The sequence below is a fragment of the Penicillium griseofulvum genome (genome assembly GCF_001561935.1).
Source record: "Penicillium griseofulvum strain PG3 chromosome Unknown contig_84, whole genome shotgun sequence".
Taxonomy (NCBI): domain Eukaryota; kingdom Fungi; phylum Ascomycota; class Eurotiomycetes; order Eurotiales; family Aspergillaceae; genus Penicillium; species Penicillium griseofulvum.
In genome coordinates, this window is record NW_024467475.1 from 2,049,665 (window position 1) to 2,068,690 (window position 19,026).

The 19,026-nt window shown below is 47.7% G+C and overlaps 8 protein-coding genes across 8 annotated transcripts; 3 read left to right on the plus strand and 5 right to left on the minus strand.

The window, feature by feature from the left end:
• Window positions 1-580: 580 nt before the first annotated feature.
• On the plus strand, window positions 581-2,231 carry PGRI_052880 (cytochrome P450; the record flags this gene model as incomplete). Its single annotated transcript, XM_040793001.1, has 4 exons — window positions 581-797; window positions 844-1,799; window positions 1,862-1,996; window positions 2,049-2,231. 4 exons carry the CDS (start codon window positions 581-583, stop codon window positions 2,229-2,231), a joined length of 1,491 nt encoding a protein of 496 aa, XP_040644968.1.
• Window positions 2,232-2,481: 250 nt separating this feature from the next.
• On the minus strand, window positions 2,482-3,586 carry PGRI_052890 (uncharacterized protein; the record flags this gene model as incomplete). The annotated part of the gene is made up of 3 exons (XM_040793002.1): window positions 2,482-2,634; window positions 2,688-3,407; window positions 3,584-3,586. 3 exons carry the CDS (start codon window positions 3,584-3,586, stop codon window positions 2,482-2,484), a joined length of 876 nt encoding a protein of 291 aa, XP_040644969.1.
• A 353-nt stretch (window positions 3,587-3,939) lies between these two features.
• PGRI_052900 (uncharacterized protein) lies at window positions 3,940-6,151 on the minus strand (the record flags this gene model as incomplete). The annotated part of the gene is made up of 2 exons (XM_040793003.1): window positions 3,940-5,893; window positions 5,946-6,151. The coding sequence occupies 2 exons, from the start codon at window positions 6,149-6,151 to the stop codon at window positions 3,940-3,942; spliced, it is 2,160 nt and encodes a 719-aa protein (XP_040644970.1).
• A 1,045-nt stretch (window positions 6,152-7,196) lies between these two features.
• On the plus strand, window positions 7,197-8,927 carry PGRI_052910 (Lipopolysaccharide-modifying protein; the record flags this gene model as incomplete). Its single annotated transcript, XM_040793004.1, has 1 exon — window positions 7,197-8,927. One exon carries the CDS (start codon window positions 7,197-7,199, stop codon window positions 8,925-8,927), a length of 1,731 nt encoding a protein of 576 aa, XP_040644971.1.
• An 850-nt stretch (window positions 8,928-9,777) lies between these two features.
• On the minus strand, window positions 9,778-10,510 carry PGRI_052920 (uncharacterized protein; the record flags this gene model as incomplete). Its single annotated transcript, XM_040793005.1, has 3 exons — window positions 9,778-9,950; window positions 10,007-10,172; window positions 10,235-10,510. 3 exons carry the CDS (start codon window positions 10,508-10,510, stop codon window positions 9,778-9,780), a joined length of 615 nt encoding a protein of 204 aa, XP_040644972.1.
• Window positions 10,511-11,764: 1,254 nt separating this feature from the next.
• On the minus strand, window positions 11,765-12,900 carry PGRI_052930 (glycoside hydrolase family 16 protein; the record flags this gene model as incomplete). Its single annotated transcript, XM_040793006.1, has 3 exons — window positions 11,765-12,424; window positions 12,482-12,756; window positions 12,810-12,900. 3 exons carry the CDS (start codon window positions 12,898-12,900, stop codon window positions 11,765-11,767), a joined length of 1,026 nt encoding a protein of 341 aa, XP_040644973.1.
• A 958-nt stretch (window positions 12,901-13,858) lies between these two features.
• Window positions 13,859-15,448, minus strand: PGRI_052940 (Major facilitator superfamily domain, general substrate transporter; the record flags this gene model as incomplete). Its single annotated transcript, XM_040793007.1, has 1 exon — window positions 13,859-15,448. One exon carries the CDS (start codon window positions 15,446-15,448, stop codon window positions 13,859-13,861), a length of 1,590 nt encoding a protein of 529 aa, XP_040644974.1.
• A 1,855-nt stretch (window positions 15,449-17,303) lies between these two features.
• PGRI_052950 (flavin monoamine oxidase family protein) lies at window positions 17,304-18,947 on the plus strand (the record flags this gene model as incomplete). Its single annotated transcript, XM_040793008.1, has 2 exons — window positions 17,304-17,598; window positions 17,668-18,947. The coding sequence occupies 2 exons, from the start codon at window positions 17,304-17,306 to the stop codon at window positions 18,945-18,947; spliced, it is 1,575 nt and encodes a 524-aa protein (XP_040644975.1).
• Window positions 18,948-19,026: the final 79 nt, after the last annotated feature.

Below are 19,026 nucleotides of genomic sequence, written 5' to 3' on the forward strand. Positions count from 1 at the left end.
AAGCATATATGTTATACAAAGGGTATTTTGGAAGTTCCGCCATATCAAGAATGCTTTGGACAGGTCTCGAACCCCTTTGTGGGCTTTGCGGAGGTCTAGGTGTAGACATCATATAGCCACTTCACAAATTAGTTCATAGTCAAATGTTTCGAGGTCAGACCCATCTCATTTGCGGTCAAAATGGCCTTTCTGAGATAGGTTCTTATACAGTGATGTTAGGATTAGTACCTGGTAGATCAGGTCAGAATTCTGGAGTTAAACTAAATATACGCCGGGATTTAGGTAGCTCTAGTCTACCTTACCTTCAAGGTTACTAGAAAACACATGGTATTTATTAAGAACGAAGCTCAACCCCGCAAATTAGCGGACCGTTCCGTGAAGAGGCCTCTATAGTCCCAAGCGAATATATTCCAAGTCTCCAAGACGCTTCCGCGGCCTTGTTCCGAGATCCTTGCATCCCCTTCTGTGCATCCCGCGGAATCATCGGAAACCTATGATAAACAGTTTAAATAATAACCCAGTTAGCCCTCAGTTGTATTGCCTTGGTCAGAATTATGACTGGCAAGATTTTTTCTACAATATGATTTCTCAAGCTACATACATACCATATGATGTTCCGACGCTCATTGCCGCAGGAAGCACCCTCTTGATCCTGTATTATCTGCTCGGGGATTACTTCAGTCCTCTACGTGATGTCAAAAGCCCAATCCTCACTCGATATACTCGTTTGTGGGAGTTGTACAAAAACTGGCAAGGTCAATTGGAACTTGTGACAGTCGCTCTACACAAACAATATGGTATGTCAATTCACGCAACACAGATTTGTATACTAATTCTGGATAGGTCCTATTGTCCGGTTGGCCCCGAATCGTTACAGCATCAGCGACCCGACTGCAATCCGTACCATTTATGGCCCTGGGTCAAAGTTCAGTAAATCCGAATTTTACACCCCCTTCGGTGCACCTTCTATGGGCCACAAGGATGTCTTTTCGGAGACGATCAATGAGAATCATGCAATAGAACGCAAAAAGACCTCCAATATGTACGCCATGAGCTCTTTGGTGTCCTACGAGCCATTCGTAGACCAAGTTAATGGCGAATTCATGTCTGCTTTGGCCGACCATGCTCAGCACGGGCGTGTGTTTGATTTGTTCACCTGGATGCAATTTTACGCATTCGACGTGATCGGCGAAATAACGCTGGGGCGATCATTCGGCTTGGTCGAAGCCGGTCATGACAAGGACGGACTTCTGCATGCTATTCATGTCGCGGCGGTAAGTTACGGTTCCATGGTGGGCCTTGTTCCTGAGATTCATCCATGGTACCTCTGGTTTCAGAGTGTCGTACCTATTGAAAGTCATTGGAAGGTCATGCAACGAGTGGTAAAGAGGGAGATCGGTGCAAGGATGAAGGGTGTCACCACCAGCGATCGAAAGGACTTTCTAGCTAAATGCATTGAATTGAACGAAGCTGGCAAGCTGGATCACTCCACCATCAATAATGTGATTGCTGGTAACATCGGTGCTGGCTCGGACACAACTGGCATCAGCATGAGTGCTGTTATCTACTTTCTCATGAAGAATCCGGGTTGCTTACAGAAGCTCCGGGATGAGATTGAGACGGCCGCTGAACAAGGAAATCTTTCGGACCCGGTGACTTTCCAAGAAGGTCAAAAGCTTTCATATTTGCAGGCTACCATTAAAGAGGCCTTGAGACTGCATGCAGCAGTCGGCCAGATTCTCAGCAGAGTGGTTCCTGAGGGTGGCGCAGAGATCGCGGGCAGACATTTCCCACAAGGTGTAGGTTTCAAGCAACTCAAGCTGGCCCTCTTCAGAAACAAAGGCTAATCATGTGTTAACAGACGGTGGTGGGCGTAAATGCATGGGTGATCCATAGCGATGAGAGCATATGGGGCAAAGATGTACACGAGTTTCGACCCGAGCGATGGTTGGTTGGCAAAGAACAACTCGCGTTCTTAGATCGTCATTTCTTAGGGGTATGTCCTGTCCTCCGACAAATGGAATAAGTCGTGCTGATAGCATCTACAGTTTGGTGCCGGTGCAAGAACATGCATCGGTAAGAACATCTCACTCCTCGAAATGACAAAACTTTTACCACAACTCGTGCGGCGGTTTGACTTCGTCCCTGCGGGCGACAGCCAGTGGACAACTAGTAGTGGGTGGTTTGTCAAGCAAAACATTAAAGTCAAAGTCATTGACATTGCACGGTAACTAGATGAATTAGATGCACATAAGTCGACAGAGTTGAGAGCCAGTTGGCTCAAGAGTATGAATATTCCCCGAGAGATCATTCCAGAGGATATGAGAGAAGAGTATCTGGTTGTAATTGAAGAAAAGAAAACAAAAGACTCGGGGTATTATGCAGAAAGAGATCAGATGACAGAAACGCCACAACGCTGTCCAAATAGAGAAGAAGAAATGAGTGATGCCGACCATCAGCGCCTAAAAGTCCGTAGCACTCCTAGGATCGGTGTCCAAGACCTAGATCATCAACAGGGGAAACGACCAAAGCATTGACAACATGGCCAGTCTTCCATCCCTGATCAACAAGCGGTTGACGCTCATTCAGCAAGCGACCCAAGTAAGCGATTCGAACACGCCTACCATCCTCGAGCTAAACAATAATCAGCAATAATCCACAAAACAAAACGAACAGATAAAAACAACCTTAGCTTCCTGATGAACCTTCCTCGCCAAAAGCCCCACGGGCTGACCCTTACCAATAGAAAGCACGATATCAGGACCCCCGTCACTCAAACGAGCAAACACACGGATCAAATCCCGCTCACTCGTCTTCCCTTTCTCATCCCGATGTTCAACATCCTGAGAAATCAACTCGTCCCCAGAAGCATCATCCGTAGCAAGCTTTCCATCCGAGATTCCCCCAGTATCCGGCTCATATCCAGCAGGACCGCCATCTTCACTAGCCGTCCGCGAAGACGAAGGAACCATGTTCTCCGGATCACTAACAACACATTGCGGAACCCTGTAAAGCACGCCCTGCTCATCATAACAACCCTCACAAAGATCTCCAGTGGGAACAGTAATCCCGGCAGCATCAATAATACTCTGCGCAGTAACCAAATCACCGCTTCGAATCAGCGATATAACCGTCGAAACAGCAGCCCAGATCTCCGGCCTGCCTGTGACACGTGTCTCGAAGAACTCGATGCGCTCGCGGTCGAGCTGTGCGCGCGTCCATGTGCGTCGCTTGCTGCGCCATACGTGGTTGCGCACGGGCTGGTTGTAGTGTACGTTTAGAGGGAGGTTTGGGGCGCGCCGTGTTCGTTGTTGTGTGGAGCGATCGGTGGTATTCCTCGTTGCTGTAGAGATACGCTCTTGGGGTTGGTTATCGTCATTGCGCGACAACAGAGACGCGCAGCAGCCCTGTGTTAAAAAGGGGGTTGTTAGTTATGATGTATGGGGCGATTGCGGGTTTGGTATGGAAATGAGAGCCGGGGCTTTGAAGTCGTGCGACATTGAATAGTGCCAAGCAATGTGACCAGTCTTAATGACGATAATATATGTACAGGTCCTGAGGGCTGGGTTCGGGGGCTCTTTACCATCTTGCTAGCGATCAAGGAGCTCCATATGAGGAGGGGAAGTAATTTGAGAGGGGCGTTCGGGGGTTGCGTGGAGTAGCGTCGATCTCAACGCTCTAAAGCGACTAGATCTTTAAGGCTGAGCACAGACCTGGTAAGTAGGCAAAAGGTAAGAGAAAAGAAAAGGAATAAAAAATGAAGAGAATCAAATAGAAACAAGGGTAACATTCCACAGTCTCTCCCATTCGGTCTGCCAACTGGGCCGACTCCAAAAGTCTCACAGTGATCTACAAAGCACAACTGCTTAATTCGTATAGAGTACAGGGCCATAACTAAAAAATACATTTTTATTGGATTATATGTACAAATGGGCAATTTTAGTCATCTTCGTCGTCACTACCAAAGATAGCTTTGAAAACAGCGTCGCCAGGCCGTTCTGCCTCCAGTGCATCATTGCGCTCAGGTTCAATAACTACCGGTGGCGCCGCAGGCTGACCACTCGCAGATGGATCAAGGCCTTCTGCTGTAGGTAGATAACCTAACGAGTCTATGAGAAGTTGGTTCATGATATCCTGCGACACCAATTGTTTTGGACCAGTGTCGGTTTGGAATCCAGCAGACTGGAAACGCGTGCCGGGCCCCGAACTGGAAGCTTCAGGCCGTTCGCCGGGGTCAAGTTGCACGTTCGGGGGTGGTTTGACGTTGAATCGCTTGCATAGAAGACGAGTTGGGTAGAAGGGAATTGTACTTCTGGTCATTGGGCCGAACATGCCAATTTTGGCAGCCGCTACTGCAGGGTCGTCTGGCTTTTCGGAGGGTCTGTTGAGCCCAGATTCTGTAGAATCGGAGGCATCCGAGACAACCTTGGGCGCAGTGGACGAGGAGGTAAATCGGGATGCCATAACTCCGGACATGGGTTTGAAGACCTCTGCAGCTCGGCCAAATTCCTGCATCTCTATAACCCATTCATCGGTGCTGGAACCCTCCGCCCGTTCTGGGAGGGTAGAGCGAGTCCCGGCACTGACTTCGAGGAATATTTGGTAGCGTGCACGCTTTTTCTCATCTTCTTGGTAAGGCATCCACCCACTAACGGCCCGAGCTAGAGCTTGGGCGGCAATCTGTTTGTCAAGTTTTGGCACAAGGTCCCAAAGATCCTTGCGTTTTTGTGATTCGGGGAGTTTGTATCCTTCGGGCGCCTTCTCTCCTAAAGCTGGAGGTAAATTGGCGTTGCCGGTGAGTTTGGCAAGCTTCGCTCGTCCCTCGGGGGTCATATAGTCAAAGACAGACTTCCCAGGTAATTGAGCTTCGCCCAGAAGTGCTGCTCTGGCCGTGGGATTGAGCGATGAGGCTTTTGCAGCATCAGCTGTTGAAACATAATTCGATTTGTCCCGTTTTTCTGACGAGATTTGTTTGGCCGACTTCCAGTCGTCGGGTATCACAGGAGGTTCGTATTTCTTCTCTGAAATAGACAATCCTGCGATGCCATCTGCAAGAATAAATCCATCTAACGGTAGGCGCCCGTCGCGGCACTTTCTGAAGCCTCCAGGCCCGCGTGATGCGGCTACCTTCTTCGAAATGAACACGGGCTTTATATTCAAGAGTGGGTTGGACGACGCAATTGCTGGTTCTGGTTTGGCCTTTTTCTTTTTCTTCTTATCCCCTCCAATGGTCTTGTTATATGAGATTTGTGGACCTAGGGAATAAGGATCCTCATCGTCCGACCCAGTGTCATTGAGAGGGCCAACCCCGAGTCCTCCCCGCCGTGAATCATTCAATTTTGGCGGCTGAGGTTTCCCTTTAATAGCCAATCGGCCCCCAAAGAATGAATCTGATTCCTCGCGATCGGGAATAGGTTGCAAAGCATTGTGGGAATCCAAACGCGATTCGCCTTCAAACCCAAGACCTTTGCGGTCGGTCTTGCGAATGAAGGCAACCATGGGTGGGTTTTCAGGAGCGAAAAGGTAGGTTTCCCCCGTATCACCACCTGGAGCAAAACTTTCATCCAGATTGGCTTTGCGTCGCACCTTAGGCCCAATCCCTTGACCTTCGCGCCAACCCATCTTTTTCAAGAGCTTTACTCCCATAGTCTCTCCGCCGGTTTTCAAGATATCCATAAGTCCTGCTCTGCGTGTCGCATCTAGTTCGGTCGAACCAAAACCCGCGAATTCATCGGCTGTCTGTAGTTGTCTAGCTTCTTCCTGTTCTCGCAAGTCATCTGCGTCCATAAAATCCTCGGGTCGTTTCTGTTCAACCTTCTGGGCACGGTTCTGGCGCGATGAGACGAAGGTCGCAGGGGTCCATCCTTCTTTCGAGCCGACAGAGTTGAAATATCTAACAGACGTCAGTGGTTGTGCTTCCAAGGGTCATTGGTCTAGGGACTCACCCCGCGCTGAATCCGCCGGTGAATGCGCCATGAAGACGTTTGCTCCCATGTTCATCCTTCACTTCCTGTTTCCATATTGGCACAAACGAGCCATCATCGCGAACCCCCTCTTCAAGTGGCGGTAACTGGGTTCCATAGAAGGCGTATGGGGATTGCTCTGCTTGAAGATCGGCCTCAAGTGCGGCACGAGTACGTTTTAGGGCCATAATTTTCGGATGGGACAGTCACCCATGAGGAGTTGTTGATCATGTCATCTGCATAGGAGAAATTGTGCGCGCTGAAAGTAGTTGTAATGAAGATGTGTGAGAGTCTCATGGACAGCTCTTAGCTAGAGGCGCCTGAGGCCCCACGGGGCCGCAAGACCAGCTTATATAAGTTCTGAGTCAGGAATGTGTCGGCCCGTGAAGAGAAAAACCCTAACGTTTAGCCTATACAAAACATATGCTAGGCTAAGATATATTAAAATGCTTCATTTCTTATTGAATTAGGAAAAAGAAATAGTTTCAGAATATGTACTCCGTACAACATACAGAGTAATTTATTAATCTCTTGTAACGCTTAGCAGATACACAAAAGTTCGTAAAGGAGTCAAACTCTTGGACTCGCTCGGCGTCTACTCCGAAAGTTCCTGATTGGGCAACTTGACCACGTTCTTTTCTTTGATCAGCCCCTTTTAATATGATCTACATTGTTCTAACCAAAGTTGCCGACGAGGTATAGATCGGTGTGATAGGTCCCTGATACCTACTAAAATATTACATGTAACATCAAATCAAAAATTAACCCAAAACTCCATTAGTATGGTTATAAACCCTTGGCGTCTCCAGTTGGAACAGGGTTTGGGGGGGAGGCTAAGGCCTCCTATGGCGACTTTTTTGGCTTTCTTTTTTTTTCCCCTCTTGCCAGCTCTTAGCTGTTTATTACAACCATGTCCTTTTCCTCATCTCTCTCATAGCCTTCGTGCTTTGATCTTTTCACTCCCTAGATTGTTGAAATTTAGTGTGCGGCTAGAACCTAGCTCCCGATCTTGGGAACCGTTCTAAATGCTCGGCTCATTCCCTCGGAATCGCAGGGTATTCTACCTGGTACTGGGCTGCGCAGTAACCTCGATATGTTTCCTCAACCTCCTATTCCTCACCCATACTGTCGACAACTCCGTGATCCGCCTCCCTAATCTGAATCTTTTCTCCGCAACAACAAATCCCGTGATCGGAAAGTTATGCGCATGATAAACACCCTATCGGCGACTTGATGAGGGAAGCGGACCGACAATGGCTTGCATATGAGAATGATCGCTCGACAAGCTTCCGCCAAACAGTCGCCAAATACCGTGAGAAATATGGAAGACACCCGCCTCCCGGTTTTAAGGAATGGTACATGTTCGCACGCAAAAACAAGGCGCACAACATGGACGATTTCCAGCAGATTACAAGCGATCTACGGCCTTTCTGGGCGCTACCTCCGGCGGAAATTCGAAAGATGGCGGCCGAGCTACAATTCAGCGACGGAATCGCGGGTTTACAGATTCGCGATAAGAAGGTCGTTGACTCCCCCGTCGAAGGGTGGAGGATTGAAACGCTAAGGAAGTCGGTTAAGCGCATTGTTCGGTATCTTCCAGATATGGATATTGCGCTTAATATCATGGATCAGCCGCGAGTTATGGTTCCATTTGAGGATACCCAAGAATACCTCCGCGCCGAAGCCCGCACTAGAAGCTTACCTAGCGATGCGCAGGATAGATTCACGCCGGATATGGACTATCTTTATAAGGAGAATTCCACCATCGAGGAACGCCCCGACCCATCCTGGTTCTCGATCGCTGGGAAGCTATACATGGACTTCGCTAAGGAGTCCTGTGACCCTGACTCTCCCGCTCGGAATGACAATCTCACTGTAGAGGATGCTGATAAGCTATACAAATCCCCCTCGGGTGGGTTTGTCACTAACTTTACTGCTTCCTCGGATCTTTGCACTGTTGGTCCCGTTCTTGGGGAGAACCATGGGTTTTTGTTCTCGGCATCCAGCAATCTCATCACAAAAAAACTGATCCCGGTCTTTAGTGAATGCAAGGTTAGCGTGAACAATGACATCCTTTTTCCTGCAAATATGTATTTCATGGACGATAAGCGGTACGTCTACAATTCGCGACACGACTACGAGTGGAAAGACAAATCCGACACTCTCATCTGGCGCGGTGTCACATCCGGGGGTGTTCAACTTGCAGATAACTGGCAGCGCATGCACCGTCAACGCTTTGTGCACATTACCAACGAAACTGACATGAGATCTGAGACGGTCTCAATCCTCTCCGAGACCAGCCCGGGGCAGTATCATACCTACCCCAATTTCAACGCAAGCAATTTTGCAATGGACCACTTCGATGTCGGATTCACTGAATCTTGGGGCTGCATCCCGAACTGCTCCTTCTACGACGATGTGTGGACCTACAAAAAGCCCAAGGACTTTAGCGAGCAATTCAAGGCAAAATATCTCGTCGACATTGATGGTCATAGTTTCTCCGGCCGCTGGCGCGCATTCCAGCTCAGCAAGTCCCTGGGGATTAAGGCAACTATTTTCCGCGAATGGCACGACTCCAGGCTCTTCCCCTGGCGTCATTTCGTTCCCATGGACAATCGCTACGATGACCTGTACGGGTTAATGACCTACTTCCTCGGTCTGGGTCCACAAGCATCCCCTGTGGATGCGCCAATTACTGAGCCGCATATCCAGGAGCATGGCTTTGAGGCTGAGGTGATCGCCTCTCAAAGTCGGGAATGGGCGCATCACGCGCTGCGCAACGAGGATCTTGACATCTATCTCTATCTTGTTTTACTCGAGTACGGACGCATCATTGATGACAATCGCGATAGCATTGGGTACAGTGGTGACGGAAGTGAGCTGGACCACTTTGACGAGCAATATCCTTTCTCTCCAGCGATACGAGATATCGTCAACCCTCCCCCGACCACTGATGAACAATGATTCTTTCTACATATACCATTTCTGTTACATTTTTGTTACATTTCTGTTACATATTCTTTTACCTTTCTTCACCCCGGTTGACTGCTTTTGCATTTCGATGTATCTATTCATGCCTTATGACCAAGTACATTTTTTTACCTCTTCTGTATCATTTCAGTGTATCTAGTATCCATTTGTTGTCTTACTGAGATGATTATCGTCAGATTAATTTGTGGCGAAATGGAAAATAATTGAAATCTATCCGTTATATATATATCTTCGGGCGTAATCATTCTAAACAAATGAAACGATGAGAATACCCCAAAGCTCCGGAATGATGCATTGGATATGAAGAATACGAGCTAATTATAGCATTCAATTCAATGGTCAAGCATTCCGCCATTACTATGTCTCTCAAAAGGAGTTGGCGACATGGAATCCCACCTGGGTATAGTGGAGCTCCTCTAGGGCTGTCTTACACACAATCCACTCTTATAGCCAACAACCGAGTCTCCACACATCAACTAGCATCATTGGTCTAGTGGTAGAATTCGTCGTTGCCATCGACGAGGCCCGTGTTCGATTCACGGATGATGCACAAGAATTTCTTTTTTGCTTTTTGGTCGTTGTGGTGTTGAATTCTTTTGTTTTGTGGGCTGAGTGGACTGACAATGGGTTGGAATATACAAAAACCGTAGTTAGATTTATCAACCTACACTCAATTGACGTCAATAATGTCTAAATTGCCTTCGAATCCATTTACTTTAGGATACGATTGCAATAGCAAAAAAGCCGAAAGAACTGGTAAAATGATCTGAGTAGAGATTGTTCTATCAAGCAGTCCAGATATCATACATAGAGCATCCCGAGTTCAACCTTTCAACCAGGGATCCTCTAAAAGTTCTTTAGCAGTCGCTCTCTCATTCGGCATCCATGTCAAAGTTCTGCGCAAGAACTTGACAAACGCAAGAGGTAGACCCAATTGACCCTCCAACGACTCAAGCATGCCTATCTTCGGAATAGGGACAACATCCTTCCATTTCCCTAGATAACCAAATTAGCAATAAATCTCACCACAAATTGCATCAAGCAACACATACCCTCTTGATCCCAGAACCGAGCCGCCTTCTCAGGATTGAGCTCTAGGAACGCAGCAGGCGGCAGACCCAGCACGGCAATCAACTCCGCAAAGTGTGCTGCCCCATACATATCGCCGGCCGTGTGATCCGCTTTGAAAAGCATATCCAGCCCGAGAAGATCACATGCCTACGTGAAGATCAGCACTTATGGCAAGAAGCTATCAGAAGTGGAATATAGTCAGAACGCACCGTAAGCCCAACACACCAAATATCAACCGGATAGCTCCACGGCACCTCGAGCGTAACGTAAGGCGCGCGATATTGAAAAGGCATGGCAGGATAATCATACGGACCAGGCCCGATCCTAGCTTCGCCGAAATCAGAAAGCTTCAGCGGTCCCTCCTTCGGGAGGATGGCTCGCGAGAGATAAATGGTTCGATCGGGGGATACTTTCTTGCGTGCTGAGGGGTCGTTTATCTCGGATTCCTCTATATCTTTGAATGCGGAATTCTTGCTGTCGTCCATGCATGCTAGCAAATTACCGATATGGACATCTATAAGTAGATAAGCATGCGCAAAACATCTAAACATGGGATAAGACCGACCAGTGTGTACAGCCTTGCATTCTGTATGCAGAAAATCCAAGGCCTTGAGTAACTCCTCTAGTATAGCTTTTGCATTATATTCTGGAACTCCCTTCCCGTGTATGTTTTGCTTATAGTCGAATAGACTGATACACGCGGGTTCCTGAACTAGCACGATATGTCTACCATCCGGGCCGGTGACTGTGAAAGAGTCGAAGAATCGACGAATATTCTCTCTCCCTGGATGATCGCTTGACATGAGGGGAGCGATATTTTTGTAAAATGGGGGCTCGCGGTGAAATACCGAGTTGTGGATATAGACCTTCAACGCGACGTATTTATTCTCTCTGAATGTAGTCAGCTTTCTAAATGTGGAACTGTTTGCTCTTGACGAACCTGAGGTCCCGGGCTAGCCATGTAGTCGAACAATCAACTGTCCCAGCCTAGCTTCGCACATACTTGATAGCGGTCTTCGAAGATCTCGCCGATGTATGCTGGGTAATATCGGTGGGGGCTGTAGTCGAATAATTGTTCTTCTTGAGTGGCTGGCCTGGTTCAATTACTGGGAATCCCTCCGTTGGGAAAGATCGGGGCTTTTCTGTGGAGACATGGTCTAATGTTGATGAGGGTCTGAATTGGATGGTTGTTGATGAGGCTCTAGGGATGCGATAAGCGGGGCTTATTCCTGGCTGTGGTCTGATTTTGTTCGCGTGTAGGCGAGCGAAACTTCTTATTAAAGACCCCATTTGATGGGATGCAAGTAGGTTGTGTGATGACTTTGACGCGTTGACACGGCTACATACCCCTGCATTTACTCCGTGTTTTATTAACCTGCCCTCAGTAGTTCTGGGATCTACCCCTTTGTCCCCATATGCTAAATTCAGTAGAGAGAGTTTCTCTCTGTAAAGAAATCCAGAGAGCGACAGAAATATAGAACAGACTTGAAAAGTACTATGTAGTCTCCAAATGAATGTTTTAGTGTAGCTGAAACTTATTGTTTTGGTTTGCTACCACTGCAGTCATCCGAGGCTATCGCCCAGGTGAGTACTATAGAGTCAATGAATATCTACTGGGTCTGCAATCCTATATGAAACATGGGCAATAACACATCAAAAAAATGACCAAACGACAAATGTGATTTGCATATATACAAACCAGGTCTCACCGAAGAACTACCTAGACTTATATCATAACCCTAAAGTTGAACCAATCCAGCAATAAGAGAGGCCACAGCAACAGCAAAGCCCGAAGTAAAGTAAGCAACCGAAGCAGAAGAGACAAAACCACTAGAAGCCGCCACCGAAGCCGTCGCCGACGAAGAACCAACCAAAGACGAGCTAGCCCTAACGGAAGCAGAAGTGCTACTCGAAGCAACAATCGAGCTCGAGCTCGACGAGCCCAAGTTAGTCGAGGTCGTAGAATTCGTAGCCTCGATACTCGTATAATCGCCAGTCATATCGGTATACTTGTACGCCGAAGCCGGGTTATAGTTAATAATATCAACCGACTCAACATACATAGAGAAAGGACCTTCAGTATAATCAGTCTCGCCACCAGCCCACTCAATCGTACCCTCAGAGTTATCCGGGTCACCGCCGGCCCAGATACCGATGCGGATGCGCATGGGTGTTTGGGGGTAATTTTTGCCGTCGAGGGCATCGGCGTAGTTGAGTGTGCGCACGACTTCGCCGTCGAGGAGCCACTCGATGCGCTCGTGGGTCCAGTCGACTGAGTAGGTGTGGAAGGTTTCTTCTGGGGTTGAGACGGTTACGGTTGTGCCGCGGTCGTAGGAGGTTGTGTTCCCTTTGCCGAAGTAGTTGGTTTGGATTTCTGTGTCCCAGGTGCTGATTTGTTCCTGGCCTGGTGTTAGTTGTACATTTTTTAATTTGGCTGAGGATGTCGGTGGACGTACCCAGTCGATCTCGTCTAGGTCGTCGGATTCTAGGATCCAGGTGCTGACGATGCCGGTGCCCTTTGCGGCTCTCAGCTTGACATCGACATGGCCGAAGAAGATGTAGAATTCACTTTCGATGGTGGGGGCGTCGCCCTGCTCGGAGATGGTGAATTTGGCGCCCAGGTCGGTGCTGGTTACGGTGCCGGCGGTGGTGTTCCAGCGACCTAGAGATCCGGAGGTAAAGTCCGTGTTTAGACGGTACTTATTTAGACCGGTGTCCGCTGGGCACGTCTCTGGAAGGAACTGTTAGTTCGGTTTTAGGGCGGAGAACATAGAATACACATACTTTCCGTAGGGTTGCAGCTGGTGGTAGTTTGAGCAGCAGCGGTCGCAGCCACGGCGAGAGTAATCCATTGGTAGTAAGACTTGAAGCCCATGTTGAAGTCGGTAGAGCAGAGTGAACGAAATAAGTAGTAGATGCACAGAACAATTAAGAATCAGAATAATGGGCGAATCCCCGGAATTATAAGCAGTAAGATTTAGCTTCGGCGAACAAGCGAACACGGTAGATCCGCGAATGGGTTCATTAGTTTTATTCTTAGATGCATGTCAACATGTGCAACCTTGGAACATCACATCGACTACGCATCCAGCCACTAAACCGGGGGATAACAATTGGATCCGTTGATAGGAACCGTAGTGGATAAGGCTTCCGTAGTTATGAGATGTGTAGAATATCAGTATCAGTGGTGGCATCGAAATTGGCGATCCACCTAAAAAAGCTTGGATGACGGGGCAGCTTGCGTAGCTCTTCCCAGTTGAGCGGGAGGACTACGTATGCCCTGAGAACATTTCCCTCGACTTTGTATCTGGCAAATTTAGTCGGTATTCTCTCTATCTTCTATTATTCATTTCGTAGAATAGGATGCATGTTGTTTGGTACATCTAGGTTGAGTCCCGACTTTAAATTAAAGTGTTGACGAACGCCACATGCACATACTTGGTTTGAAGTACAATATTCTTACCTCGCAGACAAGTTCAAGGACTTGAGTAACATTTCGTCGCGGCATTATAAGCACACTAATGTACCATGTCTGAGCTGGGTCTCCAAAATATTCTCAGATCTGGCCCATCAAAGATTTCGCTAACCTGGTTGACGATTGAGAGTGACCGGATAAAGACATTCCCGCCCTTCTTTTTCTCTCTATTATTGCGATACACCCCTTCTTGTAAGTGTAGGAGCGGTTAACTAGTGAAAGTACAAGTAGAACTGACTGAAGTCAGAGCAGACGAGGCCTGCTTATTTCATTAATGCTCCAAGATATACAGATTAATGTAAAGATTGTACATATATATTGAGAAATGCAGACAGAGAATGACAATGGCAAGCCACTGTCAGTTAGAAGGTCCATCACGAAGCAGCAGGAAGGCCTCGTACTGCTTCCGGGTCATCTGCCGACACTTCTTGCCCCAGTACATCATGGGGATAGTAGTCATAATAAAACAGAAACTCAAAACACCAATCGCAATGAAGACCTGAGCCAGACTCTGCGAATCCAACCAAAGCCCAGCGCAGAATGTGAAAATGCAACCAATAGTGTTGTTGATAACGGAGACACCGACCATGCCTTCCAGCACCATATCCGGGTACGCATCCATGAGATACGCCATGCTAAGATCGCCCGCACAACCCCAGCCGAAACCAATGAATCCCAGTCCAAGATACGGCAGAGGCCAGTTCCAGCCTTTGTCCGAGCCGATCCCGAATAGCATGAGGCCAGCAGGGCCGATGAACGCAACAGGCAACAAGAGCCAGAGACGCTGCTCAGCCTCGAAAATTCCCTTGTTTCGCTTGGCCATCCACATGACGAAGAAGTCGGAGAACCATCCACCGTAAATACAGCCGAGGACTGATCCGATCAGAGTCGGCACGTTCATGATGCCCACTGCGGCGTCAGTGTAGTTCCACGGTGGCCCGTACCAATTGTCCGCTTCAACGGTGAGGTAGAAGGTCAGCCAGGCGTCTTGGGCACCCCATTGAAGGCCTGAGTAGAGGACTGCCGGGAAGGTGAAGACGCGGAGCGTGTGCAATAGACGTCGGCAATACTGCTTGAAGCCCGTTCCGACCAGGGTTGGCGATGGGGTGATCAGAGCGATACGCTGGAAATATGTCTTTCCTTTTTCCTGGCCGCATTCTTCGTCGAGTTCACTGTCGGAGGGTGATGGCTGCACGCTCGCAATGGGTTTATCCTTTTTGTCCAAGGGGAGCTCATTCGCGCTATGAGGCGCATGATGTCCGTGGATAGGATTGTTTCGATCGAAGAAGGTTTCCTCCAATGTGAAGTAGAAGACAACGATCAAGCTCCCTGATATGATGGCAGCAAACCAGCCCACCCATCTCCAACCCAGGGGAGAGACGGTGATAAAGCCGGACACCAAGGGTCCGGTGAATGTACCGATACTCGTGGCAAGAACGTATAATCCTAGTACCATACCTCTTTGATGCTGAAAGAACAGATCGGAAAGAGACAATTGGGCAAGTGCCTCCGCGCAGGATTCGGAGGCGCCCACGAAAAGTTGGCTCCAGATGTTGTCCCCGACACTTTGGGTGCGGGCCAGCCCGATGGACCCGATGACGGAAAACACCAGACAAATCAGATAGGAGATACGTCTTCCATATAAGAAAGGTGCCGGGCCGAGGAGCAATGTGGTATATCCAATACCGACAAACAAGACACCTGCAGCCGTGTTGATTTGATTCCACGTGATCCCCAGATCGGCGTTCATGCCGTTACCAGCGTTGCCAGCATCGTTGGCAGTTGCTGCGGTCAAGGCGACAAAAAAGAGGACCAGAAATGCATGCCAATACCGTCTCCAGGTACTCCAGTTCATTGGATCATTTGGAGAATTGGTAGGTGATGGGATCAATGTGATTTCCCCATCAACGCAGATGCGCTCTGTGCCATTGAGTTCTGTGTCCTCCATTTCTAAATTCAAAATCGGAATCTGATAAAAACCCGACCCGGTAAGCCAGTCATGGAGACATTTTTACAGTTGAGTCTCTATTGGGGGGGTGAAAAAAAAGAAGTGAAAAATTGTGAGGATAAGAATTTTCGATTTCCATGTGGGGCAACAGATAAGGCTAAGCCTTTGCCCAGCGACTCTACGTTGAACTTTGTCCTTTACACTTATTTTTAGATAGGGCTATTCTAGAATATATGGCTTATTATAGCCATATATCCTTTCTACTGTGGTACTTGTCTTCAAACTTGGATGTCAACTTGTCGACTTATCAACCTATAATGGGTCGATCTTTTCACCTTGCTCCTGTGTAACAGGACTTTTGTGACGCGGTTTGGGAGTTCAATTTGATTTGCCTTTATGCGAACCTCGACCAACGAGCTGAATAACTTGCCTATTTGAGTTAGGACCTGACCTAGTGCCGAAGACACCGGCGGAGAATCCACCAGGAAATGCCGCGGAGGAGGGTTTTGGCAGATCAAGAACCCGTGACGGATCCTTGAGAATTCGACAGTGACTTTCCAGACTAGGATTGCTGATATATTTATAAAGTAGGTGCTGTTTTTTCTAGTATCATTCTTATATGAACATCAAAACCTTGAGGGTTCCGTTTGGCTTTCCAAGGTATCTTTTCTATGGAGTTCAAAAAAAAATCATTTCCAAGATTTACTACACATCTATGTGTCAAACTCTCATATGATGATGTAGAACCAGTCGAAGTACAATAGGTTCGTGCAGGATTAAGTGCTTGCCAGTTTCGGTCACACGACCGTATCACCCGCATTGGAGTGTTTGCCTCCCTTTGTTTGCTTTCTCGATTCTTTCGGATAATCTCCATTGCGATCGCTTAGACTAAATAGACAATATATTTCTCATACTTAACTAACAGCTGTAACATTAATCCGGGATCAGGTCCAGAAAGCTGTTCTTGGAATATTCCAAGGTTATCTACTCCATACATAGATCTGATTGGACATTATTAAAGGACTCGCCTGACCCGGTAATCTCATTCCACTGCGCCCAATCTCACCTGATTTGCAGGTCAATGCGGGTACATGCGGGCAATGATGCGGGTCCGGTCCGATTGGGAACAATGAAGGGCGAGAATATGGTTTCTCTAGGCTAAAACAAATACCTCGGTTCTGATATTAGTAGAATACTGGATTCCTAAATAATGTGGATAAAATCATTCAAGCTGACAACCCACTGCGCAGTTAATTTCCCCTCACAGCCTATCGCATTATAGTGGCCATGGTAGGCTTTGGTCCTATTGGCTTTCAAGAGTCACCGCTTGAGGCTCCGCCTTGAAAGTAATGGATTTTTATACTTTGTTTGTTTACATAGCGTTAGATTCATAGTTAGCCATAGCGATATCAATCGCCGTTTATACGCTATATTTAGCGATGACGTAAATAAGGTGAACAAGGTAATTAAGACGATATAGACGGGCGTTATTATTAGCTGTTTTAAATATTTTTAATCCCTGTGAATATCATTTCAGATCTCTATATAAAAGCTAGAAACCAATGCAAAATTCCTACAAATTACTTTTCCATAGATAATACAATATATCCATGTGACTAAAAGTGTTTATTAAATTAATAATTACCCTATAATATTCTAGTAACTCACCCCGTGGACATAGATAGCCACGTTTCTGCTGGCAATAAAAGCCAATAAGACCAAAGTCCACAATGGTCACTATGCATGGCGATAACAAACCCGAACCACCCCAACTTCCGTCGCGATACATACTTGTTCGCCACAATACTCCAATACCCCAAACCCTCAAACTCGAATGTCAACTTGTCAACTCAGAATGGCTCAGTCTTACCACATTTCTTCTCCCATCACAGGCATTAGTCCTATAGAACCTAGTAATTGTTGCTCCGACCTGGCTGCACTCGATATCACTCCGAAGGGGTCGATCGAGGGAACACACGCAGCGAGGTCGGAGCGCAAGAAGGTGATTGTGGTGGGCGCTGGTATTTCTGGCTTACATGCCGCAGCGGTCCTGTACCGCCACGGTTGTGAAGTGGTGGTACTAGAAGCACGCGATCGCATTGGTGGAAGAATCCAGACCACTAGAAAGGGCGACCATGTCCGAGATATCGGTATGATAATGATAGCCATAGCCCAGGTGGTACAGAGAGTCAAACGATATATGTGCTGATATTAAATAGGCGCCGCTTGGATGCATGAAACTTCCCAGAATAGCCTGGTGAAACTCATTCCAAAGCTATCTATCCCGTATTATTATGACGATGGCCTTCCTTTGTACTTCACCAGAGAAGGTCGAGCTGGATCCCAGTTCAAAGCTAAGAAAGTCGCGGACGAGTTCGCGGATTATTGCGAGTGGTTTTACGAAACTAACCCGGACGCCGAGGACCGTCCTGTGCACGAATTCGCGACGGAATTCGTCCTACAACACCAGCTCATCACTGAAGATGAGAGGGAGTGGGCTCCTCAGGCTGTTCGTGAGGTGGAATTGTGGATCGGAACTAGTACGGACCAAGCATCGTCTAAACATCTGTCTTATTTCATCACTGAGCGCAATCTATATATGAAGGGTGGATATGATCGGATCGTGAACTGGACTGCGGAGACGCTCCGAAGCGATCCAAGCATCATCCGACTCAATCACCACGTCGAAGACGTGGAGTGGAACGAAGACGAGACCTCGCCCGCTCGAATCCGGTATAAGGATGCTGCTGGAGAAGTCGGGTTCATCGGGGGAGATGCAGTTATCATGACCACCCCGCTGGGGGTGTATCACCACAACCTGATTTCATTCAACCCGCCCTTACCGAGTGACATACAAGAGGGCATGTCCAGGGTCAGCTACGGTGCCTTGGGCAAAGTGTTTTTCGAGTTCGCCGAAGTCTTCTGGTCAAAAGACAACGACCAGTTCGTTTTCTACCCATCGCCAGAGGAATCGGATGCTTCGTCCGGGTCATCTGTGCAGTCCACCCCGAGCATAAACTCTATCGTGGAGAAAGATAACATCCTCAACTACGCCACCGTGACAATTAATCTGTGGATTATGACGGGCGGCAAAGAGCTGTGTGTTCAGATTGCAGAGCCTCTGACGCAGCGCATCGAGAACATGAAAGATCAGAAGGAGATATACCTATTTTTTGAACCGCTTTTCAAATTATTCCGTACAGAACCGTACAAGGCTTTGCCTCGTCTGATTAATGTTGAGACTACACATTGGACCCAGGACCCGCTGGCTGGGTATGGGACCTACTCCGCTGACAAAGTTGGGGATGAACCGCAACTGCTAGTTGATGCGTTGGAAAACCATAAATCTAGTCGCTTGCAGTTTGCTGGTGAGCATTGTACTATTGTTGGTAATGGCTGCGTGCATGGTGCTTTCAAGTCGGGTGAAACTGCCGCAATTAATCTGCTTAAGGGCTTTGGCATTCTATATGATGGTGTTGATGTCATCAGTTCGAGATGAACTGCTTTCTTTTAGTCCGAGGGGTATGGACTAGAGTGTTTTATTTGGTCGCATTTCGGTTTTCCAGATAGAGAGCTAC